This window comes from Martes martes (genome assembly GCF_963455335.1).
Source record: "Martes martes genome assembly, chromosome: 10".
Classification (NCBI taxonomy): domain Eukaryota; kingdom Metazoa; phylum Chordata; class Mammalia; order Carnivora; family Mustelidae; genus Martes; species Martes martes.
In genome coordinates, this window is record NC_137898.1 from 22,033,098 (window position 1) to 22,060,106 (window position 27,009).

The 27,009-nt window shown below is 40.1% G+C and overlaps 1 protein-coding gene across 4 annotated transcripts in view; it reads right to left on the bottom strand.

Annotated features, from left to right (window-relative positions):
* TTC17 (tetratricopeptide repeat domain 17) overlaps window positions 1-27,009 on the bottom strand; it is a 126,482-nt gene that overhangs the window by 5,978 nt on the left and 93,495 nt on the right. For 3 of the 4 annotated variants that reach the window (XM_080816970.1, XM_080816969.1, XM_080816971.1), the window contains 4 exons: window positions 25,678-25,831; window positions 20,708-20,828; window positions 17,374-17,533; window positions 16,376-16,459 (listed from right to left, as the gene is read on the bottom strand). In XM_080816970.1, the coding sequence (XP_080673096.1) occupies window positions 16,376-16,459; window positions 17,374-17,533; window positions 20,708-20,828; window positions 25,678-25,831 (519 nt within the window). Of the gene's footprint in view, window positions 1-16,375; window positions 16,460-17,373; window positions 17,534-18,767; window positions 19,021-20,707; window positions 20,829-25,677; window positions 25,832-27,009 lie in introns of those variants that run through there. The other variant, XM_080816972.1, reaches the window with a different exon arrangement.

Sequence of the window (27,009 nt, forward strand, 5' to 3'; positions counted from 1 at the left end):
CTTTCCTCGAATAACGTGTTGGCATTGTTCCATCGCCTGCTGGCATGGTTGGCTGCTGCAGAGAAATCTGAGACTGCCTGATTTATTCCCCCTTCCCAGTGACTTAGTGACTTGGTCCTTTTGATTGGTTTCTCAAAAGGATTCTTTTTTTTAAACTCAAATTATCTTTCTTTAATGCCAATATTTCACACATACAAAAGAACATGTTTATGTAATTATATATACATAATAATTATATGAAAAATATACCCCTATGCTATAAAACATAAAATAATGAATATCCCACAAGCTGCCACCCTGTTCTAGAATGAACTTGCAGCCAGCCATCTATGTGTTCTTTTTTTTTTTTTTTTAAGATTTTATTTATTTATTTGACAGACAGATCACAAGTAGGCAGAGAGAGAAGGGAGGAAGCAGGCTCCCTGCTGAGCAGAGAGCCCGATGCGGGGCTCCATCCCAGGAGGCTGGGATCATGACCTGAGCCGAAGGCAGCGGCTTCAACCCACTGAGCCACCCAGGCGCCCCCATCTATGTGTTCTTAAACAATTCCAGCCTCTTGCCTTTTCTCCACAGGCACACACTATCCTAAATGCTGTGTTTGTTATCCCATCACTTTTTCAAAGTGTTCCGTCTCACACACACACACATTTGCTTCAACAATAAAATACTTAGTGTACTTATGCATTATAAAAGTGGTCTAATGTGGTAAGGAGTTTTCTGGGACTTGAACTTTTTCTTTTTTTTAAAGAATTTCATTTATCTGAAAACGAGAGAGAGATCAAAAGCAGGCAGAGCAGCAGGCAGAGAGAAAGGGGAAGCAGGCTCCCCGACAAGCAGAGAGCCTGATGCAGGGCTCGAACCCAGGACCCTGAGATCATGACCCGAGCTGAAGGCAGAGGGTTAACCCACTGAGCCACGCAGGCGCCCTGGACTTGAACTCTTTACTCAACACTCTATTTCTAAAATTCATCCATGTTGTGTGTAGCTTTAGCTCATTCAATTTCCTTGCTGCACAATGAAATGTCCATTAAGTGAATATATTACAATGTATTTATCCCTTTTCTGTAGATGGGGGCTCTGAAATATTTCCTGTTTTTAAGTTTTCTGTTGCAAATAAACGTGCAGAGTTTTAGTCTAGAGTAGGTACCTATGGGTAGGCTTGCTGGTTCACAAGACATGTAAATGTCCAACATAACAAGAGAATGGCGCCTTGTTCCCTAGAGGTGCTGTAACAATCTACAATTCCATCAGCAATGTTTAGAAGTGCTTCTTGCTTTCTAGCCTTTCTAATTCTTGGTGTCATCAGTGGCGATAAAATAGCATCTTACTGTGGTCTTAGTTTGCATTTCCTGAGCATTAGTGAGACTGATACTGTTTCTTGAGTTTATTGGCCACACACATCTTCTTTCAGTGAAATGTCTGTTAACATCTTTTATGTATCTTTCTATTTTATTATTTTTCTTTCTCACTGATTTGTTTATATGTTCTGCGTATCAGTCCTTGCAGGTTGAATGTGTCACACATACTTTCTCTCACTCTGGCTTACCTCTCTTTCATTTAAAAAATGTATTTAATTAAAAAAAGTTTAAACTTTAATGTAGGTGAACTTAGTCACATTTTCTCTTCTAGTTAGTGCTTTAATATCTTAAGAAATCATTTTCTATTCCAAGGGCAGAAAGATCATCTTCTACATTTTATTCCAATTTTTAAGGCTTTGTTTTTCATACTCCAGTCCTTAATTCACATGGAATTCCCTTTTTGTATAAGCTGTGAGGTGAGGATGAATGAGCTCAGCACAGCTTCCTGCAAATATCCCCTCTCTCCCTGTTGATCTTCCACAGTCCAATGTATGTCGGTATGTTTCGGACTTTCTATGTAGTCCCCCTTGTCATTATTTCTGTTTATCCTTGAGCACAAGGCATTATGGTCTGTTTTATAATTTTTCATAAAAGTAAGGCAATTCTCACCTTTTATTTTTCAAGAGTGTCATGTCTATTCCTTACCCTTCCGTATAAAGGTCTGCTTTTCAAGTACCATTAAAAAAAAAAAAAAGAAAGAAAGAAAGAAAAGAAAAACTTGTTGGTATTTTGGTTATAGTAGCATTGACTCTATAAATCAAATTAGGGAAAACTGACATGTTTATGATGTGTGTTGTCTTATCCATGAACATTATATATCTTGGTTTATTTAGGTCTTAAAATGCCTTTCAATAAAGTTGTATCACTTTGTGCAGTCAGGGCTTACAAATTTTTTGTTAGATTTATTATTGGGGAACTTATATTTTTATAGCAATGGAAATACTTTCAAAATCATGTTTTCTAGTACTTTCTGCTGCTGTATAGAAATGCAACTTATTTTTATTGACTTTACAGGCAGCCATCTTGATAAAAATGTTATTATTTCTAAAAATTTGTAGATTCTTTTGGGTTTGCTATGTAGATGATCACATCATTTCTAAATAATACTTCGGTTTTTTTTCTTCCTAATACTTATGCCATTTCTTTCTTTCTCTCTTTCTTTCTTTCTTTCTTTCTTTTTTGGTTAACTGTAGTTGCTACAACTTTTGGTACAAATCTGGAAAAAAGTGGTGATGGTGGGCATTCTCTTTCCTGACTTCAAAGAATTATTTTAAATATTCCCCATTAAGAATCATCTTTGCTGAAATATTTTGTTGATTCTTCTCATCAGATTAAGGAAGTCTTTGTCTATTCTCAATTTGCATTAGCTTTAATGAATGGTACTGCATTTTATCAAATATAATCTACTGAAATAATTTCATAATATTAATCCTTTAATTTGGTTGATGAAATACAGGGTTTTCCTAGAGTTAGACCATTTTTGTATTTTTTGGGATAAACCCAACTTGATCAAGGTGCATCTTGTAAAAGAAAAATATATCCTGTCGGATTTTGTCTGTTAAAATTTGGCTTATGATTTTGATACCTATGTTTGTGAGTGAGCTTACAGTATTATTTTTTTCTCATGTCTTTGTCTAGTTTTGTTTTCAAGACACTGGTCTTGTCTCAAGCAATTAATTGGGAAGTTGTTCCCTTTTCCGCTGTCCAGAAGAGTCTATTTATATTGAGATGGTGTACTTCTTAAAAGTCTGGTAGAATTCACTTGTAAAATCAATAGGCGCTGTATCCTTTGTGAGGAGATTTTTTTAACGTACTGTTGCAATTTATTTGAGTTATATTACCAAATCAATTTGGATAATTACATTTTTCTAGAAATTTGTCTTCTTTACAAGTGTTTTGAAATTTATTGGCATAAAATTGTTAATTGTATCATTTTCTTATCTCTTTAGCTGTAGTTTTGCTTCCCTTTTCCCTCAATATTGGTTATTTGTACTTTATTTCTTCTTGATTAATTTTGCCTGAGCAGTGCTTCAAAGAAACAACTTTTAGATTGTGGATCTCCATTCTTTGGTTTCACTGATTTCTGCACTTAATAATAGAACTTAAAAATGCAAAAATCAAAAACTGATAGAAAATAAAATATATACAAATTCAGAGTTACAGCTGTAGATTTCAACATGCTTCTCAATGACGGACAGAAGAAATACACAAAAAAGTCAGTAAAGATAAAGAAGACATGAACAATATTATCAAACAACTTGACCTAAATGACATTTCTAGAATACTCTAACAGTAAAAGTATTCTTTTCTGAGGTACATGGAACATTTACCAAGACAGATCATATTCTGGATCATAAAACAAGTCTGAATAAGTTTAAAAGAACTTAAGTCACATGAACTATGTTCATTTATTGCAATAAAATTAGAAATCAATTAAAGAAAGAGACCTGGAAAATGCCCAATAGTTGGAAACCCAAATAACATACTTCTAAATAACTTACAGATCAAAAGAGAAATTAGGAGGAATTATAAACTATTTTAAACTGAATGAAAATATGACAAAATTTGTGATATGAAGCTAAAATAGAATTTAGAGGGAACTTTTAACATTAAACACCTGCCTTAGAAAAGCAAGGGATCAAATAAATAACCTAAACCTACACATAAAGAAACTAAAAAAACCCCAACAAATTAAATCCTAAGAAGCAGAAGACAGGAAATAGTAAAGATAAGAGCAGACACCAATGACAGAGAAAATAAAAACAACAGGGAAAAATCAATGGATTCAAAACCTTGAGTTCTCGGTTCTTTTGAGAAAAATCAATAAAATGCATAAACTTCTGTCAGTCTGATCAGGAAAAAAAAAAAGAGAGAGAAAAGATACAAAGTACCAACATCAGAATTACAAGAGTATATGTTACTACAGATCCCACAGATGTTAACAGAATTAGAAAAAAAAAAGAATTATGAACAATTTTATGCTAATAAATTCAACAACCTGGATGAAGTAGACAAATTTCTTTAAAGATACAACTACCAAAACTCACTCAAGAAGAGAGATAATTTGAATATTTACTAAAGAAATTGAATTTGATGTTAGAAATCTCTCACAAGGAAGAATCCTGGCCCAGATGGCTTCACTATACCACTTCTGTATAAAGTCTTCTGGAAAAATAAGGTGGAGGGAACATTTAACTCATTATACAAAGTCGTTTAATGTTAACCTAATAACAAAACTAGACAAAGCATTACAAGCACGGAAAACCACAGACTAACACACTTCATGAATATAGATTCAGACACTGATTGGCTTATCAACAGTGGGGAATGGTATTTATGTCGGTATTTTTTATTTCTTCCAGTGGATCATTTTTGCTTTATATTTTTGAGATTACTTTATTGGGTATGTGTAAGTTTAGAATTGGTGTATCCTGTGAATTAAATCTCTTATCATTACATAGTCATTTTCTCTGCCCCTAATAATTTTTTTGTTCTGAAATATATTTTTCAGGTAATTAATAACTATACCTTTCTTTTGATTACCAAATATCTGGTATAACTTCTTTCCCATTTTTTTTCAATGTTTGTATTATGTTTCAGGCATGACTCATTAAATCTTTAAAAAATTTCCGATTTGACATTATTTTGACTGCTACATTACAGAATTTTTTAAAAAAAAAATTTTATTTGAGGGTGCCTGGGTGGCTCAGTTGGTTAGGCGGCTGCCTTCCGCTCAGGTCATGATCCTAGGGTCCTGGGATCAAGGCCCACATTGGGATCCCTGCTCAGCAGAGAGCCTACTTCTCCCTCCCCCTCTGCCTGCTGCTCTCCCTACTTGTGCACTCTCTGTCAAATAAATAAATAAAATCTCAAAAAAAAAAAAAAAAAAGATTTGAGAGAGCAAGAGAGAGCTCCAAAGCACAAGTTGGGGAATGGGCAGAGGGAGAAGCAGACTCCCTGCTGAATGGGGAACCTGACCAGGGGCTCCACCCCAGGACCCTGGGATTACAACATGAGCTGCAGACAGACACTCACCAGGTGCCCCTTATTACAGATTGTTTTTAAGATTGTCTACTTCTTGGCTTCTATTTGTTCTTACCACTTTTTACTGCTGTTGTTCTGACCCTTAAATGCTCTTTTTTCCTTTTTTTTTTTTTTTTGCCACCTCTTGCATTAATTTTTTTTTTGATCCTCCCCTTCCTAACTTCATTATTTTATCTTCAAAGGATTGGGATCTACATTCTTTTTAATGATTAACCTTAAATCTTTACTCAATATTGAACGTAAGTCCAAGCAATATGTTAACTCATTCCTCCTAAATATTAAAGAGGCCTTTTGAACACTTTAACTCCGATCATCCCACACTCAAATGTGTATTGTTTTGCACAGTATTTCTGTTTTAGTCATTTCTCTTAAAAATCCCACAAATTATTGTTTTCTACAGACATATTTGCTTGGGTTTGCACGCATGTATCATTTTATTTGCTTAGCAAGTCTTCGGTCTCAGACAATCCTTCTTTGGCTTTCATATAGAAAAATTCGTTTAGGTAGGACTCCTGGTAGTAAACTTTTTCCAGTTATCTTTAAATGTGTTTACTCTTCTCTCATTGTAAGGTACACAATTCTAGGAGGGCCCACTATGTTTTCAAAACTATCACCTGGCTTAGATAGGTGTTTTGAGAAACGGGCTGTCATTTTGACCATCATTCCTCTGTAGGTAATCTGTCCCTTCTGTCCTTCCTAAGGGCAGAGGTCTTTGTCTAAATTTTTCCTCACTGATTTATCCCAAGCACTTAAAAAGTCTTTGGTACACACTAAGCCTCTGCTACATATCTGTTTGTGAGTAAATTCATGCATGCACGTTGTGGTCTTTATTAAGTGGTCAGATGCAAATCCAAAATTCTATACTTTGTGGTACTGTGGCTAGAACTCTGCAAATCGTATTTCTCCTTTGTTAGCAGGCTTCTAGTCAGGGTCTGCAACCGAGCACACTAGGAGACTGAAAGGCAAGAGGGAGAAGGGCCTTTTTTCTTCCTGTTTGCGTGTGGCACCTGTCAGTGTCATTTGAGCAACGGTATTCTGCACTCCCAGACCCAGCCTCACTGCATCCCTTCAGCAGCCAGGATATGCTCCCTCTTCAGAAGCCAGAACTCCCACTTGCCAGAACTCCTGTGAACGCTGAGATTTTGAAAACCCCACTGCCTGCCTGTTTCTCTCATCCCTAGGCTTGGGTGCCAGGCCCAGCAGGTGGTATTTCTAGCTTACTGGAGTCAGGTGTTTCCTTTTTCACTCTCCCACAACAATGTAATCAATTCTCTACCTTCAATTTGCTCTTCTGAATTACCTAATGACGTTTCTGTTTTCCTCACGGTGCCCGGACTGAAACAGATGCTCTTAAGATATCTTTGTTTTTGCTACTTTACTATGACGTAGCCAGGCATGGATTTCTTTTTACTTATCCAGCTTGGAATATAGCATGCTTCCTGAATCTGTCGATTCACTTACCGCCTTGTTGCTATAATATTTTAGGTAATTTTTTACACAAAGCTTGCATTCACTATTTAATTGTGTCTAATTCACCCAATGAGTATTTGACTTAAATAAATGTATTTTTAGTTTAAGATGTGTCAATTTGTTTTTTTAACTTCCTCATTTCTGGTATGGTATTTGTTTGCTCACCTTTGAGATAACATTTTTTTTTTAAAGATTTTATTTATTTATTTGACAGAGAGAGAGATCACAAGTAGGCAGAGAGGCAGGCAGAGAGAGAGGGGAAAGCAGGCTCCCTGCTGAGCAGAGAGCCCTATGCGGGGCTCAATCCCAGGACCCTGGGATCACGACCTGAGCCAAAGGCAGAGCCTTAACCCATTGAGCCACCCAGGCGCCCCTGAGATAACATTTTAAAATATTTTATAATGAGAAATTTCAAATATATACAAAAGAAGACAATAGTATAAGAACTTCCATGCACTCATTGACGAACTTCAACACATATCAACTCATGGCCACTTATGATTTCCTCTAACCCCTCATCCATATTAATGTGAAGCAAATCCCAGACTTCACATAATTTCATCAGTAAGTTTTCCATGTGTGTACCTCTAAAAGATAAAAACTCACATTTAAAACATAAGGTTAACAAAGCTTGCCTAAAATATTGAAAATTATTTTTTAATATCTTCAATAGTCCTGTTTCCCCTGGTTGTCTTATGCAAGTTCATTCTGCTTTTATAATTTGAATCATAATCTAAATAAAGTCCACATGTTGCCATTGGTTAATGTGTTCTTTAAGTGTCTTTTGATATCTAGGGTTCACCTTCATTTATTTTTTAACATTTCTGTAGAAGAAATGGGTTATTTATCCTGAAGTTTTCCACTGACTGGACTCTGCTGATGGTATCCCAGGAGTCATTTAACACGCTCCTTTGCCCTTGTATTTCCCACTAGTTGGTAGTCAGAGGCTTGACTGGCCTCAGATTTGACTTCTGAGGAAGTGAGGAGGGAGGGTGGCAAAACGCTTCACAGGCGGTAACGTGAATGTCCAATGGTACCCACGCACTGAGTGTATTTGTGAAGGTAGTAGTGAGTGACGATCACTGCCATAAATTAATTAGGAGCAGCAAAACTGTAATATTCTAATTTTATTATTTCTAGTTTACTAGTTGGAATACTCCTACAGAGATACTTTTTCTCATCAATGAATCATTTACCCTGAAGTACAGTTCATTTAGAAAGGAAGGAAACATGCTGGTTATTTTCTTTTTATAGTAGGAAAAAAAAAAAACCCAAAACAAAACCCAAGTTGTTCCCATGCATCTTCTAAAACCAAATCCTCAGAGTGAATTTGGGAGTCTAAATATAATTTAATATATGTGATGTGTTCTATCCACTCAGTTGCTTCAAAGTGTTCCATCTTTGGCCAATGGGAGCATATTCCAGTTGGCTCTGAGTTCTTCTGACACAACCTTTGTTGACTTTGGGAGCCTCTTTGCTTTCCTGGACTTGGTAGAAGCCTTTTCTCCAAGGAATTCTGGTTCTTTTTAGTGGAAAATAGTATCTAAGAATCAATATCTAGGCATAAAGTGTGCTTTTCAGTAGTGGGTTACTCACTGATATTAATCTTTTCAGCAAATAAAGTTAGGAAATGTGTAAATATACAAGAAAGTTTTGCTAGTATTTCTATTCATGACTACAGACGTTTACTTAACATCATCATTCTCACACTTTTACGTCCTTTACCCATAGCCAAACTCTAGTTTGCAACATTACCAACAAAATTACTCATTTATGTTGCACTGCATACATCTACAATCTCAGCACAATATCAATATTATTAACAATAGTATTACTGAAAACGAGTAAGGTTTTCTTTTGTGCATAGGGTAAATCCCATCAGGGAGTTAGTCAAATAATTGTCTTTTAAAGTCGCTTGGAATAGTTCCTCTTGGTATGGTTTTACTACCAACTGAATATACGGTTGGGCTCACTTAATTTTACTTTTAATTAGGAACTGCCTTATTAAAATTTGTTTTGAAATTAAACAAAATATTTGTTTTCAAAATCAAACGAAAGACAATGTAGATTCAAGAAAACCTAGCTTCATGCCCGATCTTTCCCAACCAATTTCTTTCTTCCCTCTACGGAAAACCATTTAAAAATATTTTTAAAAGTTACTCTTCCATTTTAAAATATCTGTTTCTCTCTATACACATCGCCAACCTTGCTATTGTTTAAAAAGCAAAATATTGTAATCAGAGATGATTTTTTTCCACTTTCCTTTTCCTTTTTTCACTGGCTGTATCCTCGAGATTCACAGAAGTTTACAAAAATTGTTTTCATTCTTTTTGACAGCTGTAAAAGATTCCATTGTGAGGATGTTCACACCCAATAAACACTCATGGAGGACTTTTTATTTACTCAGTCTTCTTCTGTTGGGCATCTAGGTTGTTTCTAGTCTGCTATTTCAAATGAGGCTACCATCAACGGCCTTATTCATAGGTATTTTTGTATTAATTTTTTTGCCAGTGTATTTTTTAGAAAAGATTCCTGAAAGCTGGCTACATGGGTAAATGAATGTATAATTTTGCTAGATATAGTCAATTTTCTCTCCACAAAGGTTATTCTATTTTGCCTTTCCACCAGCAATGTATGAATGGCAGCACCAATTTCCCCACAGCCTCACTGAGTCTATCAAAATTCTGGATTTCTGCCAATGTCACTAGCAAGAAATAACTCACTGTAGTTTTGATTTGTTCTTTTTCTAGATTTTTGAGATAAAAGCACAGATCACTGATTTTTGGTCTTTTTTTTTTTTTAAACTAATATATCCATTTAAGGGCTATAAACTTCCCTCAAGCACGGCTTTAGCTGCATCCTACAAGTTTTGGCCTGCTTTATCTTTGTATCATTCATTTCAAAATATTTTCTATTTTTAAAACAGATTTTATTTATTTATAATAAATAAAATAAATAATAAATAAATATAATATAAATAATAAATGAGATTAATTTATTTACTGTCATTAATGATGTATTGTACGTATCTCTAACACTTTACTATTTGTATTTTATTTTACCCATTTTTATATTTTACATATAATATATATTTCTATTTTATATTTCTTTTGTCTTCCTTTCTTGCTTTACTGAATTAATCAAAATTTTTTTTATTATTCCATTTTTCCTTAACTATACATTCTTTAACTGTTCTTTTAATGATTAGCCTAGAAACTACATATGCATCTTTAAATTGCTCCAGACTAAAAATACAAATTATTACTTTAATTTTACTACTTCCCTGATAATGCTAAAACCCAACACCCTGCCCACGTGTATTCAGGGGAAAATTAATCTCATGTTAATCTTTTAGCTGTGTTACCCTGGAAACCTAATAAAGGTAGAATGCCAGCCGTGTTATCAGCCAACACACTTATAGTAAAAATGACCTGACTAAACTGCAGTGGATGGGGAAGACTGTGACCATTCCCGAGTGTGACATTTCTTGTCCCTTGCAGGAACTCTTGGGCTCTAGGACCACTGGACTCTTGTAAAAGTTACTGGTTCCTATGTGGAACTTATGACTTCTAAACTAGGGTTGTTCCCACACTCAGTTCATGTGGACTTGATCCCTTATCGCTGAACTGTCACTTGGGGAAAGGGGCAGATAACTGTCCCTGGGCCTGCTGCCAGACTGCTAGGGGAACTCTTGGAAAAACTCATGAGAAGCTGCATGGCTGGTTTACTGGGTTTCCTACTCTATGCTTCTGAGTGAAGGCAAGACCACAAGTGCCCTACTGAGTTGTGCGAGTATAAAATATTTATCTATCTGGCCCTAAATCCCTTGGCAGTGTATACTGCACAGTGGTAGCAGCAGCAGAATGGACTTTCATTGGTTCAATGTGGCCAAGGCACTGTGACATAAAAGAATGCCCAGGGAGATGCAGATGAAACTGAAGTCTCAGTGCAGGGCCAACTTTCTCAGGGTCTGATGGTAGAAGTTTGACACTGTGTGGTAGAGCATAAATCTTTCCATTGTGGAGATGTGGATGAAAGCTGGAGACAAACTTGTGTCGAGAGAAAATGCCCACTCCTCCCCTCCCCACTGTCCATGAAATGGAACTGACCAGAAGCACAGCTGTAAGTGGGCTGGCTGGGAAGAATAACATTGCCTTGGGGAAGCTGATGCATTTGGGTCAAATGGGGCCCTGATGCCCAGCAGGGGGCGGGGAAGACTTGAGCATGAGTTTGTGAGTGGGGCTGGACGAGACAAGAGGGTGGAGCAGCTGGGTCGGTTTGGACGGAAACTGGGTTGGCCACAGATCCAGTAAGCATGGAGTGGTGCCCACAAGCCCCTAGCTGCGGGAGTAGGGGATGGAAGTAGAAGAACCACTCTGCACCAGCGCACAGGTCGAAAAGGGCTGGGTGGCAAGCTGGCACACAAACTGGCTGCATGGCAATGCCTGTAGTGTGCTGCACGTCTGGGGAGGCAGCACTGTCCGAGCAGTGGGAGCGACCTCAGCTGCAACCTGGGGCAGCGTCCCAAGGGTTTAACCTTCACATGGGGACTAATCAGTGTCATCTGTGGACACTTAAGGAGATAATGAATGGCAATGCAAACTAAAAACTCCTTGGGCTTTCCAAGAAATGACAAATGATAATGACTATTTTAAAAGCTGGAAGCAAAGAGGATAGGGACATGCTTGTTCTTCTGTGAGTGATAAATGAGAAAGGGTGCTTTATTTGTCATCACTGTCATTTTCTAAGGCAACGGTTTCAAAATGTGATCTTCTTACCAGCAGTATCAGCTAGCAGCTTACTAGAAATGTCCATTCTCAAGCCCAGCCCTAGTCCTACTAACTCAAGAAGCCCAGCAAACTGTTGAGTCTAATAAGCGCTCCAGGTGATCCTGGGGGACCCTAAAGTCTGAGAGGAGTTGTATTAAAGTTAGTAACTCAAGGTCATGGAGGTTGGTCTGTGAGCCCACAATGGGCATGGCTACTAGATTAACCTTCTACCTCTATTTTCCTGAAAACCTAATAAAGGGGGAGTTCTCTTACCAGGCAAGATAGCTTATAGTACAAATGACCTCAGTTGGTAACTGTAACTGGACTAGGAGAACTGGAAATAAACTATGAACACTTCATGAAAAGCCAGTTCTGAGTTTCGGAGTGCCGTGGTTCTTATAAAGAGCTATATGCTCTTTCCAGGACTCAAGGAGCTATCACAAAAGATACTGGTTTTTATATGGAACTTGGAACATCTAAACCAGGATAGTTTCCATAATACAACATTTGACTTGTTCCCTTGCACTTGAACTGTGGCCTAGCAGCAAAGGGCGGCAGGCAGAGAAGGGTTGCTGGGCTAAGCAAGGACTCACTCTGGAGGGACACACCTGATGCTATTACACTTTCCCATCAGAAGCTACTACTGTCATTACTTTGTATGGTCACACTCATTTATATTTACTCTAATATTTACCCTTTCTGTTGCTCTCTGCTCTTTCCCGTTTCCATCTGGGATAGTTTTCGTTCTGCCTGAAGAAATTCCTTTAGTGATTTTTAGTTCAACTCTGTTTCAGTTTCTGGTGGTCCAAGATCCTTAACCTTCATTTTTGAAAATAGGTGTAATTTACACAGAAATGCTCAGATCTTAAGTAAAACATTCACTTTTGACTACTACTAAATACACAACATTTCCAGCACTCTACAAAGTCCTTTCAGGCTGCTTCCCAGTCAACCCTTTCCCCACAAAGCAATAAGTGGTCAGATTTCTAACACCACAGGTGAGTTTTGCCTGTTCTAGAATTTCATATAGTTGGAACTCACATACTATGTACTTTTTTGTGTCCAACCTCTTTTATTAGCATAGTATTTTTGAGATTCATCAATATGGATGTTGGATCTTTCTTGCTGAATCCATTAGTATAATTAGTATCCACCATGTAAATACACCATTGTTTCCATTCTTCTACTGATGGGCACATCACTGTTTTTCTGGCTATTATGAATAAATCTGCTGTGAACATAAACAAAATATTTTGTGGACATGTGTTTTCATGCCTCTTTGATAAATATCTAGCAGTAAAATTCCCGGATCATATATGCTTAATAGACTACCAAACTTCTCCAAAATGTCTGTATGGTTATACTCCCAACTGGCAACACATGAGGGCTCTGGTTGCTCTGTAGCATCTCCCACATTTGCCCTTATTGATCTTTTTCATTTTAGCTCTTCTAGTGCTAGCAGTGCTTCCTGCTTCAAAGTCTATTTTTTTCTGATGAGAACGTCGCTCTCTTTTATTAACTGTTTGCATGGTCTATATTATTTTCCATCTTCATACTCTCAACACTTCTGTACCTGATATTTAAAGTGTTTCTCTTATAAGCAGCATATAGTTGGATTTAAAAAATCCATTCCATACTAAATGCTTAAATTACATAATTTTTTTTACCTAACTGCTGATACGCTTGGAATCTCTACTTCCTATTTTACCATTTGCATTTTATTTTTATGCACCCTTTCTCTTGCCTGACTTTTTTTAATCAAATGTTTTACACTATTCCATTTTCCTTCTGTTCAATTACATTTTAAAACCATTGTTAGTAGTTAGCCTAGAGCTTAAAACAGTATTCTTACTTATCACAGTCCTATGCAAACTATTACTTTAGTACTTGGCTGATACCAATTAAACCTTAGAACTTTTCAATTCCATTTACTTCCCTCCCATCACCTGTTATTGTTACCGTGAACTTTAGTGACACGTAAAAGCGTAGCGCGTTAGGGCCCTGCAGCTATGACTCTGTACGGCTACTGTTCATTTACATTTGTCTTCGAGGCGTTCTTCATTCCCTCTTGCATGTCGGTATCTCTATCTCGGATGTTTTCCTGAGAACGTTCTTTGTTATTTCAGTGCAGGCCCTCTGGTGCCAGATTCTCTGAATTTTCGTTTCTCTGAACCCATCTTCATTTCACCTTAATATCTGAAGGAAAGGTTTGCTGGTATAAAATTCTAGGCTTGCAGTTTTTCTCTTCCAGCCTGAAAGATGTTGTTACACTGGCCTCTGGTTTCTATCATCTCTGTTGAGATGCCGTCAGTCTCGCTGCTCCTCTGGAAGGACCCATGGTGTGTTAAAGATGGGCCACGCATTCTTTGTCACTGCTAGCAGATGGAGGACGCTTCCCCGGCCTTTGATTCTGAGCAGGCGCCAGCACTCGCTTGGACAGAGTGGTGCCGTGGCAGTTCTGGCTACGCACAGGCTCTCAGAGGCCTGAGTGCTTCTGCTCTCACCCTTGTGGAGCCCCGAGCCATCATGGAGAAAGGTCCAGCTACCCTGCTGGGAGACAACCAAGACAGGGCTTCCCAGCTGTGCCCAGCTGTTCCGCCCTCTCCACCGAAGGTTCAGACACGGGAGTGAAACCTTCTTCGGTGGCCAGTCCCAGATGAGTCTCTACATGTCTTCAGTGGCACGAATGACTCCAAGGGAGACCAGAAGAATGTCCAGCTGAGTCTGGCTCAGACTGCACAGTCTTGAGCAAATAAATGTAAATTCTGAAGTGGCTTCTGAGGCAGAAATGGAGAACTGAAATAGTGTTTGGTGTCCAGAATAGAGTGCGGCCATACCAGACACTTGGAACCTGTGGTGTTAGTTCTAGGACTGGGTTGACTACAACTGCTGAGCAGCAGTGAGACTCTTCACAGAGGCTGGACGAGCACGGAGGAAAGCGCGACGGGAGGCTAGAGAAGGGGCGGGCTTAGCTATTGGTAAAACAGTGAGGCTGTATCTTGGAATAGAGCAAAAATACCTAACCAAGTTGTGGATCTGGCTAGGAAGACTTCCAAGAAGAATGCTGAAAGTGACAAAGGGTTTTTGAAAAGCTATTAAAAGAGCACTTAAGAAACTAGTTTTCGGGCAGGATTTAGAAAAACTGCTTTCAAGCTGGGACTTGCAGGGTTAGAAAATGAAACTTTTTCAATTGTCAGCTTCTCCAATCAGCATGAGGTTTTAAAGTAAAAAAAAAAAAAAAAAATCCAGAAAGTTACCAGTAAAACTATGGCCTTGGGGTCAAGCTCAAATCAGAAACATGGCAGTAGGACCTTTTGTTACTCCTGCCTCGGAAGGATATAGATGTAAGCCTCATAGGCTCTCACAGACAAAAAGTGCCTAAAAATCTTAAGGGTATTTACACCCTGGACTCACATTCAAGATAGACAGGGACCTTCTTGAAGAGATTTGAGATATGGGTTCTGTCTGCAGTGACTTATCATTTGAAGGTCTACAAAGTTTTGTTTGTTTTTTTTTAAGATTTTATTTATTTATTTGACAGAGAGAGAGAGATCACAAGCAGGCAGAAAGGCAGGCAGAGAGAGAGGGGGAAGCAGGCTCCCCACTAAGCACAGAGCCCGATGTGGGGCCCGATCCCAGGACCTTGAGATCACGACCTGAGCTGAAGGCAGAGGCCTAACCCACTGAGCCACCCAGGCGCCCTCTACAAAGTCTTTTAAAGGGGTTGTGCCAGTTTGGACTACAAGGGAGAGAGAGGTGGGAAGCAAGACGAGTGAGCTTTTCAACTGCAAACACAGGCCTTGTTACAGAAAAGGAAAGACCACTCAGAGAGAAGGGTCAAGAGTGGAGAAACAGATTAGGGAACCAAGTGCAGGAAACCAAAATGGACCATAATCAAGGAATATTCTTTGTAATGCAAGTCATCAGGGGAACTGGTGACATACGGACAGATGGGGTTCAGAATCGACACAGAATGGTGATTGCTATGCCTTTCCCACTTCCTGTGTTTAAAACTACCATGACTTCCCTATTCCTGCCACACTGTCATGTCATGCCAGAAGCCCAGTAGATTCTCATTAGGTTATAGTACTGCTTTAACATTATATATTAATAAAGTGGAGAGATACTTAACCATAAAGTAATTAATTTTAGTTTTACAAAACCCCCTCTTTACATAAAGATCACACAGAAACAGATGAACAGTCTTAGAAACTCTGTGATATGTTCTCTAGGCTTCTATGAAAACACAGTTTTGCAGGTATTTTGTTTCATTATTTCAAGAGAAGAAGGTATTTAAAGTTGTGTTTCCCATCCACAACCTGAAATACCAACTATTCTTCACCACCAGAAGAACACCCGACTTACGTCATATACTGAGATTCCCTGGTTGCCAGGAGCCCCACCTCCACGCTGGACTAAAGAAGACAAAACTGAGAGGAGGGGCACGAATAAAGGCTACAGGCTCCAACGTGTGTGGTTAAAAAAAAAAAAAAAAAGACAAAACTGACAAGGTAGGTTCCACCATGGAAGGTACACAGAGCAGCCAAAAAGAGTACTAACCGAGTGATGGAAAAAGCGATGGAAACTCAGTGGTGGGTTATTTCACGTCCTCCCTTTAGCTACTAAGCGCTGCGTTAACTCACAAAGAGGTTAGAGCCACTTAGTGGCAAATAATCTGGGAAAGTCAGAAGGTGGACAGACGGTAGTTTCCAGCTTTCCTAGAGGGTGACTCACCTTTTCCAAAACTTTGGCAATTCGTGTGCCGATTTGTTCGAGTGACTGCTGTGGATACTGGTCTTTGCCAAGATTTTGCAGTACCTGGTGTAGGGAAAGACAGCAGGTGAGAGCAAGGAAAGGAGCAGGATCTAGGTGACGCTGCTGACGCTGAGCTGGACACCAGGCCCCAAAAGCCAGTGGCTGCTCTGGGGTATGTGCTGTGGTCCTGCTGGTCGGGCACTTTGGGGAAGACGTATGGAAACCTAGCATCCCTTCTGTACCCTTCTACTTGACAAAAACTACAGTCATGTAAAACATATTCATTACAGCAACATTAGAAAAGAGAGTAAATAAAGAAAATTAAAACTATCTGTATTCCTGTCACCCAGACGCAACCAGTGTTAGTATCTTTACACTACTGATGTTTCAGGGATTTTTCTGAAATAGCATGTGTACACACATACTGCCTCTCTCTCAGAATATGGGATCACACTACATATTGTCACCTATATTTTCACATAACATGAAGATTTCTTCATGCCAATAAATGTATTTCTACTACATCTTTCTTGAGGGCTCCATTGTATACTATCCTCTATCTGTACAACACTTATTTAACAAATCCTCTATTCTTGGACATTTGCGGTGGTTTCTCAATTGTCCTTCTCCGTACATTATTTGCTAGGCATATGCTGGGTCTGCTCACCTTCCTTGCCTTCTTAAGAATGCCCACAGGAGAATAAGCTGCCCCAAATAATCCTGACAAGAGCCTCTGTCCGCTGGCAAGCAGAACGCTACCTACCTTGAAGAGTGAATCAGAATTCAAATTTCCTGGCCCTTAAAAGAAAAGCATAAACTCAATCCCAGGGCCTGAAATAAATCAGGCCTGGCCTAAAGCCACCTAGATTTAGGCCCTCTGAAATGTGGCCCGGCCCCCGGGCTTGCTGCCGTCAGCTGTGGCACCTAGACTACGGTGCTAGCAAGTACAGCCTCGCTGAAGACGGCTGGGCACTCACCTCTGTCAGCTGACTCTCACCCGTGTAGTGCAGGCTGGCCCGGTTGGAGACCCCGTGCAGGTGGTCCAGGGTATGCATGCTCGTGGGCAGATTGCCGTTGCAAAGCGGCTCCATCGCTGGCTGCTGTATTGGAGTGGCAAAGTCGATGTGTTCTGTGATGCTGGAAAATGGAGATTGCCACGTTAGCCATGGAAAACCCGAGTGGGTGGGGAGCAAGAGTATTAATAATCGGCTGATCGTAACTTTGCAATGTCACCAGGACTGTCTGGAACCACAGACTCACAGACTGAAGAGACAGCAAAGGTGATCTAGTCTGCTCTCTCATTTTATAGGTGCAAGAATCCAGTGCCTGGCGATAACTGTTTGCTGAATGTATGAGCAGAGATCGTAGCCCCGGTCAAGGGAGAATCGCTGGAATCGGAGTCCAGAACTCAGTGATTTCCCGGTCCACTCAAGCTGCCTCCTTTCTATGCACCATGGGGTCTGGTGTGGTCACTGCCATTGGCCATTTTTTCTCACTGGGGAAGTTTTGAACCTGGCGGGTTTTAGTCTAGGATTTCTGTTTTTAGGGTAAAATTCCCTTTTCAGTGATAAACACCCGCAAGTGGTTCCTATCTTTTATTTTCCCTTTATGCACAAAAGCCCACCCCACAGAAAAAATGACCCAAAGTTTAGACAGTACATTTTATTTTATTTTATTTTATTTTATTTTTTTTAAGATTTTATTTATTTATTTGTCAGAGAGAGAGAGAGGGAGAGAGAGCGAACGAGCACAGGCAGGCAGAGGCAGAGGGAGAAGCAGGCTCCCTGCTGAGCAAGGAGCCCGATGCGGGACTCGATCCCAGGACGCTGGGATCATGACCTGAGCCGAAGGCAGCTGCTTAACCAACTGAGCCACCCAGGCGTCCCAAGACAGTACATTTTATTTTATTTTTTTTATTTTTTATTTTTTAAATTAAATTTTTTATTTATTTTCAGCGTAACAGTATTCATTGTTTTTTCACCACACCCAGTGCTCCATGCAATCTGTGCCCTCCCTAATACCCACCACCTGGTTCCCCCACCCTCCCACCCCGCCCCTTCAAAACCCTCAGGTTGTTTTTCAGAGTCCATAGTCTCTCATGGTTCACCTTCCCTTCCAATTTCCCTCAACTCCCTTCTCCTCTCCATCTACCCTTGTCCTCTATATTATTTGTCATGCTCCACCAATAAGTGAAACCATATGATACTTGACTTTCTCTGTTTGACTTATTTCACTCAGCATAATCTCTTCCAGTCCTGTCCATGTTGCTACAAAAATTGGGTATTCGTCCTTTCTGATGCAGGCATAATACTCCATAGTGTATATGGACCACATCTTCCTTATCCATTCATCCGTTGAAGGGCATCTTGGTTCTTTCCACAGTTTGGCGACCGTGGCCATTGCTGCTATAAACATTGGGGTACAGATGGCCCTTCTTTTCACTACATCTGTATCTTTGGGGTAAATACCCAGCAGTGCAATTGCAGGGTCATAGGGAAGATCTATTTTTAATTTCCTGAGGAATCTCCACACTGTTCTCCAAAGTGGCTGCACCAGTTTGCATTCCCACCAACAGTGTAAGAGGGTTCCCCTTTCTCCACATCCTCTCCAACACACGTTGTTTCCTGTCAAGACAGTACATTTTAAACAGATGCAGCTGTTCAATGTATCCATGCATAAGATGTAACTCCCTTTTGTAGTCCCAAAGTGGTCATTTTCCTGCTATCTGCAGGCTAAATGTTATACACTCTCATATATACTGAAATGGCAAACTGGCATGGCCAAATTTTATTTCTAGCTATTTAAAGCTTTCATATGCATTAGGCAAACATTCATTATTTATTTAGGCCTACTACATGTCACACACCAAAGGTGCAACAATTAACCAGACATTGCCAATCCCTGCTATTACGGTGCTCATGGTCTTGTGAGTGGCTCGGTTATTACAGATGTTACAAAAGACGAAAACAAGGTACAGTGTCAGTATACTACGGGGAGGTATGTATTTCCCCTCTGCTGATGGAGGAAGGAGGTGGCTAGTGAAGGATTCCCTGAGGAACCAAGATTTAAGTCAAGACCAGGATGTGAATGAACCAGGTGGGAAGAAGGTGGCGAGAACATCACCCCACGCAAAGGAACACCAGTGTGAAGGGCCCGACAGGAGGGAGGGTGGCGAGGATGGAAAGACACATGGCGGCAGATCACAAAGGGCTTTGTGGACCATGGTAAAGAGCAGTAAGAAGTTATTAGAGCATTTTAAGAATTATTTGACTTGTATTTGAGGAAAGAGTCTGAATATTGTAGGGATAAGGGGCAGAATGGAGTCAAGAGTGAATAAAGCACACGGCCCGGCTAGGCGCCTACTGAGTGGAGTGAAGTGGAGATGATGGCGATCTGGTTTAAGGGGACAGCAATGGAGATGGAGAAAAGCTGATGGCTTTGAAAACACTCAGAGGGTGGAAGTAGTAAGAATGGGTAATAGACCAGATCTGAGGGATAAGGGAAAGGGATCATTAAGGACGACTCCCAGGTTTCTGGCCTAAGCACTGCTGGAGTGATCTACTAAGAATAAGAAACAGAAAACACACAGAACAATGATTTTTTGGAAGGTGAGTAGACAAGGAAACAATGAGTGTGGTTTTCCTGAGGTTGAGGTGTCTCAGAGGTATCTAGGCAGAGAGGCCAAGTCGGTAATTGGACAGATGACTTGAAGAAAAATCTGATCTGGAGATTCAAATCCAAGAGCTGTCAATATATTGGTGGTGACAGAAGTTCTAGAAGTACATCAATCTGACTCGGAGTGGTTCTAAGATAAGAAGGCTTAGAGGTAAGTCTTGGGGGACACCAACATTTAAAGGGCAGAGAAGGAGCCAGCAAAAGAGAATGAGTATCCAAGGAGGAAAACGCAGTTACCGGAGGGGCAACCTGGCTCAGCCTGTGTCTTGGTAGGTGTTTGTAAATCTAGATATGCTCTGGCTCCCTTTTTAAGTACACAATGTCAGAAACACAGGTTTTTCCATAAAGAGGGATCCAGTCTTTAACTCAAACTAAGTAAGTTACATACTTCTGCAGACCTTATAAAGTGTGGGGGAAGGCACTAAGAAGGGAGGGCACGTTCACTGCTTCAGTACAATGGACTGCGTCCACCTGTGGCCTGTGGTCAGCAATGGTCACCTCAGAACCTCTAAGCCTAAAAAGGACGACTCCTCTAACAGCTGTTGACAAAGAAGGGCATCCCTGAAGTCAACAGAGGCCCAACAGGTTCGCTGGTACATAAATGCCATGAAGGAGCGAGGGGTTTAAGATACTCACTCAATGTTTTTTGAAGAAACTGCAAGCCAGGTACTCACGATGGCAGTCAGCTCTACCCAGCGGAGTTTGAGGCACTCGTCTGGGCTGGGCCATCCCAGACTCTGGTAGTCACGCTTTTTTCCTAGAAGGAAAGTATGACATAAATGCACACGACTGCAAAGGAACAGAACCCACAGTGTCTTACTTTACCCAGGCTGGCGTGTTTGGAGGTGCCAGTCATTCTAGTCTTTAGGATTTTTACCATCCAGAGAATTAGAATCTTGTCATTCACAGCAAAGGGAATAAGATTATCTGAGTGAAGTCTCAGGCTCAAAGACAGATGATGAAGTAAAAATAAATGAGTCCACTGGATTTAAGACTGATCAACGGAAGATAAGAGCTAAGATATTCCTCGATGTTAACATCTTACCAAGTTTCATTTTTACCCCTCTATATCTTGATTTTATAAAGACAGCTCCAATTTAGGAGGAGCATGTACGGCTAAAGCATGGTTTCCCATTCTCGCAGGACTGACTGTGGCTGGGGGGTGCTTTGTGTGGGGCTGTCCTGTGCACTGGAGGATGTCTAGGAGCATCCCTGGCTTCTACCCTATAGAACCAGTAGCACCCCCTATTTCCCCCCCGGCCACACACACACAGGTGGGACAACCAAAATGTGCCCTGGGAAGACAAAATCATTCCTGGTAGAGAACCACTGTTGCAGAGAAAAGCAGAAGATGGGGAATAACGGTGATAATGATAGGTTATCATTTATTTCCAGAGCATTTACTGTGTGTTCAGGTCCTGTGCTAAGTGCTTTATATCCACAGCTCGTTTCTCAGGTGGGAAAATGGAGGCACAGAGAGATCAAGTGACTTGCCCAAGGTTACCTGGCTAATGGACGGTGGAGCTAGGATCCAGATCCAGGTTGCTCTGAGTCCAACATGTATGCTTCCAATCACCATGCTATTTAAAGCTATACTGGGCTTTTAAAACTCTGTTAATTGACACCCTTCACAGGTACTACCTTTTGTGTACAGGCCCTTGACTTAGACTGAGTCCCCAACTAAGTCTTGTCTGGGATGGGGGACTTCTGGAAGCTTACAATAGAATGAATGGGCAGGAAGGAGAACGTTGGTTCTGTGTAACTTTTTCTTATAATGTGGGAATTTGCCAATAACAGAAAACTGTTTGAGGTATAAGCAAGGCTTTAGATTTAAGTAAAATGGAACAGTTTGGAAGAGTTTCAAATGAACCCTGTTTGAATGAATAACTAAAAGAATTAAACCGTAAGTTTCACAATAAAGCTAGCTTTTCTGTTTAAGAAATTCACTTGAAAAGCATTTATTGAGCATCTATCATAAAGAAATGGGAACTGTGTTGAGACACTAGGAATAGTCAGGGGAATAATACAGAAGGGGCCTGCCCCCGAGTTCACAGTCTAGGGAGGAAGGTAAACATGAAAACATCCTAGGATACGAAAGGATGACCGCCAGAATGAAAGTATAGGACAACTGCATGGAGGTGAGAGCAACTAGTTCTGCCTGAAGGTACCAAGGAAGGGAAGGCACGTGGCATCTGAAGTTTAAGGATGAGTGATATTTTAGCACTGCTGATGGGGCAGGAGGGCAGGCCAGGCAGAGGGGGCAGCATATGCAAAGGTAAGGGGGTAAAATAAGAGCATGGTTGGTTCAGAAAAATAACAGCATGAAGGACAGCCAGGCTGGATGCTTGTACACCACACGAGGAGGTTTGTCCTTCATTGTATAGGCAGTGGGAGCCTCTTAGCCCACGTTTCCCTATCTCACGTTTCTCTTTCCCTATCACTGGAATATCCTAACAGACTCTATTTATTTACTTATTTTTTAAAGATTTTATTTATTTGACAGAGAGACAGCAAGAGAGGGAACACAAACAGGGGGAATGGCAGAGGGAGAGGAAGAAGCGGGCTTCCCACTGAGCAGGGAGCCTGTGTGGGGCTCAATCCCAGGACCCTGGGACCATGACCTGAGCCAAAGGTAGACACTTAACGACTGAGCCACCCAGGTGCCCCCTAAAGACTTTGTTAAATGCTTTGCTGAAATCTAGTTACATTGTATTTACAGCACTTCCCTGGTCTTCCAGTCTGGTAGCTCTCTTCAAAAAAGGAAGTGAAATTAGTTATGCATTATTAGTTTTACTAGTTCTTAGTAAATTTACAGTGGCCCTCATTGATCTCCACTCTTCCCCACGGCCTCACAAACTATCTGTTTTAGGATTTGCTTTAAAACTTTGTCAGGATTTATCATGAACCTTATCTCCTAGTAGTGAAGAAAATCCAGATTTATTTGAAAACACAGGATACTGTACCTCTCTGGCTACCTGTCATCTCTTCCAAGCCTTAGAACTTTTCATGTTACTGAGAGTAAGCAGGTTCCCTGATGTCATTGGCCAAGTACACTCAATGCCCTATGTGGGCCCACCCACTTGAATACATTTAAAACCACTTAAGTGCTTTCCTGTCATCTCAACCACACCAAGCTTTAATTTTCACTTTTACAAGAAATTTTTAGTTTTTTGTTCATAAAAACAATATAGGCTTATTATAATGTATTTAGAAAATGGAAAAGCATGTAGAAGAAAATTAAAAATTACCCATATCTCTATCAGTACCCAGAAATGACCACTTACATTTTGGTATATTCTCTTCTATACTTGTTTCTACATACTTGTTTATTTCAGCTTCTTTCATCAAATCTAAGAGGTCATAAACATTATTTTGTATGGTATAAGAAAGAAAAACACAGCCAATTATTATTTAAAATATCATCAGCTGTAAGATACACCTCAGCTGCAGATACAGAAATGTGAACAAGTGTAGTCATAATACAGTATATCTACTACCTTACAAAAATTGAAGTGTTCTATCTGCTATTTTATAAACCACTTTGGCTCACTTACTAGATTACAAGCATCTTGGCTGCACAGTACATGGCATGGACGTTCTGTAATTTATTTGGGCAATTACCAGCATTTAGGTGATTTATAATTTTTTATTATGATAAGCAGCCCCATGATCAATCTTGCCACTTCTGTTTTGGCATCTATAAAATGATTTACTTAGGGTAAATTATTGGTAGTAAAATGGTTGGTATATTTTTAAATTTTCTGATCTATATGGCCAAACGATCCCCAAATTGATCTCATTAACTCTGTGTATTGCACATTTAAAGACAGTTTGAGGAGTAAAGATGGCATGTCGCTGTTTGTGTTTATGTCTCTTTGATTGCTAGTGAGACTGAACATTTCATCACATGTTCACTGGCCAACTGTATGTGTGTTATTTGGGGAACTGTCTCTGTACTTGCACACAACTTACTGAAATGCTGTGTTTTCATACTGATTTGTAGGTGTTACTTTATTTTTTTTAAAGATTTTATCTGTTTATATGAGAGAGAGAGAGAGAGAGAGAGAGAGAGAAGAGCACACAAGCAGGGAGGGGCAGTGGGAGTGGGAGAAGCAGACTTCTCACTCATCGGGGAGCCTAAGGGGGGGCTCGATCCCAGGACCCTGAGATCATGACTTGAGCCGACGTCAGGTGCTAAACTGACTTAAGCCAGCCAGGTTGCCCTGTAGCCCCTGTAGGTGTTCTTTAAATGATACTGATATTCTGTGCTTATCACCGAGTCTGTAAAAATATAAATATTCTGCAAAAATACTTTGTTTCAGTCCTCTGCCTATTTTATGGTGTCTTCTGATGCCATAATTATTTTTCTCTTTTTCTCTCTGCCTTAGAAAGTTCTTTTCCACTGGAAAAGTATATAAATATTCATCTAAATTTTCTACTTTTATGATTTTATTACATTTACTATTTAATGGAATTTTCATTTCCATAATGATGTTTTACATTTTGAACACCCTTTCCCTTGCTACAGGAGACAGACCTAGTAAAGGAAGTGCTGCTTTCTTTCTGTAACCTGTTAACACACGATGTCACCTTTAAATAGTACAGCTACTACATGCTGTCAACTCCGGTCATGACAAAATGTCCTTTTTGGTGTCCTTTGTATTTTTCCCAAGTAACAGTTCACTCTGGGATTTAGCCAAACTGACCCCATTCTTTATATTTTATTATATGCCTCCTGCCTTCAGCTTTAAGTATACCAAATTAAATAAGACATCTTTTCATGAAGTTAATTTTTGAAGATCAGGATAGTGAAAATATCCTTTAAAAAAGAAGATTTTTTTTTTTAAAGATTATTTATTTATTTGACAGACAGAGATCACAAGCAGGCAGAGAGGCAGGCAGAGAGAGAGGAGGAAGCAGGCTTCCTGCCGAGCGGAGAGCCTGATGTGGGGCTCGATCCCAGGACCCCGGGATCATGACCTGAGCCAAAGGTAGAGGCTTTAACCCACTGAGCCACTCAGGTGCCCCAAAAGAAGATTCTTTATAAAAGAAATTTGATCACCACTATTTCATTGCTAGAAAAGAAAGTCAACTGGGCCCATGGCAATGGCCCTGAACCTGGAGTCCCAAGAAGCACTTCAGGACAACTATGAACCTTAAAAGTATGACATTTCTGATGTGTACGCATTTTTCCTGGGCACAGTTCTAAAGCGTTTAACCAATACTTAAAGAGATATCCGACACATAAAATATTAAGTGTTAATATTTATTGAGTCCTATGTGGCCAGTTCATTTAAAGCATTCACATGTATAATTCTTACAGTTCTCACAACCACCCTATAAGACACATGTGATCCTATTAAACTAGACTATCGAGAATTAATAGGACTTCAAGCTCAAGATGTTAAGAATATAAGCCTGACAGGCAATGGTAAAGAAGTCAAGTAATATCAAAACAAACTTCTTATACCAATGACTGTTTCCTCATTCACTAAGCCCCATTACCCTCTCATCTGATCTCTTTCAAGTCACAAACACATCTTTAGTAAGAAATGAGACAGTGCAATCTGAAAAAAGAAACTGGCATATTAAACATTCAAATTTACCTTGTGGCCCAGGAGATGCCACCTTTGGGCCAGTGATCTCCAGGTTTGCTTGGTAACGATGTACATTTTCTGCTTGATTCTGTTCTACCTTTTTCCCAGGAGTTTTCTTATGATCTCCTTTGGGTTTCTTTACACGTTTGACCTGGAATGTGATCTGGAAAATGGAAATATGTTGGGGACAAATTAGACCAATTATCAAATCTGTAAAGGCTGTGTGGATATTGGTGGTTTTAGGAGTAACTGGTCCTAATTCTACAAAGAAAGCATCCAAATGGCCAAGAGACAAATGAAAAGGTGCTCAACAACACTCAGGATCACGGAAATACAAATCAAAACCACAGTGAGATACCACCTCACACTAGGCAGAATGACTAAAATTAACAAGTCAGGAAATGATAGGTGTTGGCAAGGATGCGGAGAAGGGGAAACCCTCCAACACTATTGGTGGGCATGCAAGCTGGTGCAGCCACTCTAGGAAACAGAATGGAGTTTCCTCAAAAAGTTGAAAATAGAGCTACCCTACGACCCAGCAATCACACTACTGGGTATTTACCCTAAAGATACAAATGTAGTGATCCAAAGGGGCATGTGCACCCCAATGTTTATAGCAGCAATGTCCACCATAGCCAAACTCTGGAAGGAGCCCAGATGTCTATCAACAGAGGAATGGATAAAGAAGATGTGGTATATAGATATACACAATGGAATACTATGCAGCCATCAAAAAACCCGGAATCTTGCTATTTGTAATGACATGGATGGAACTAGAGGTTATTATGCTAAGCAAAAGAAGTTGGGGCGCCAGGGTGGCTCAGTGGGTTGGGCCTCTGCCTTCAGCCCGGGTCATGATCTCAGGGTCCTGGGATCAAGCCCTGCATCAGGCTCTCTGCTCGGCGGGAAGCCTGCTTCCCCCCACCCCCCCGCCTCCTGCTCTGTCTACTTGTGATCTCTCTGTCAAATAAATTAAAAAAAAAAAAAAAAAAGAAGTCCACCAGAGAGGGATAATTATCATATGATCTCACTGATTTGAGGAATTTGAGAAATAAGACAGCGGATTATAGGGGAAGGGAGGGAAAAATGAAACCAGGGAGGGAGACAAACCTTAAGAGACTCTTGGTCTCTGGAAAGAAACTGAGGGTTGCTGGAGAAGAGAAGTGGTGGGGGGGATGGGGTGGCAGGGTTAAGGACACTGGGAAGGGTATGTGCTATGGTGAGTGCTGTGAGTTGTGTAAGACTGATGATTCACAGACCTGTACCCCTAAAACAACAAGAAAAAGGTAACCAGTGCTAGGGGCGCCTGGGTGGCTCAGCTGGTTAAGTGTTTGACAGAAT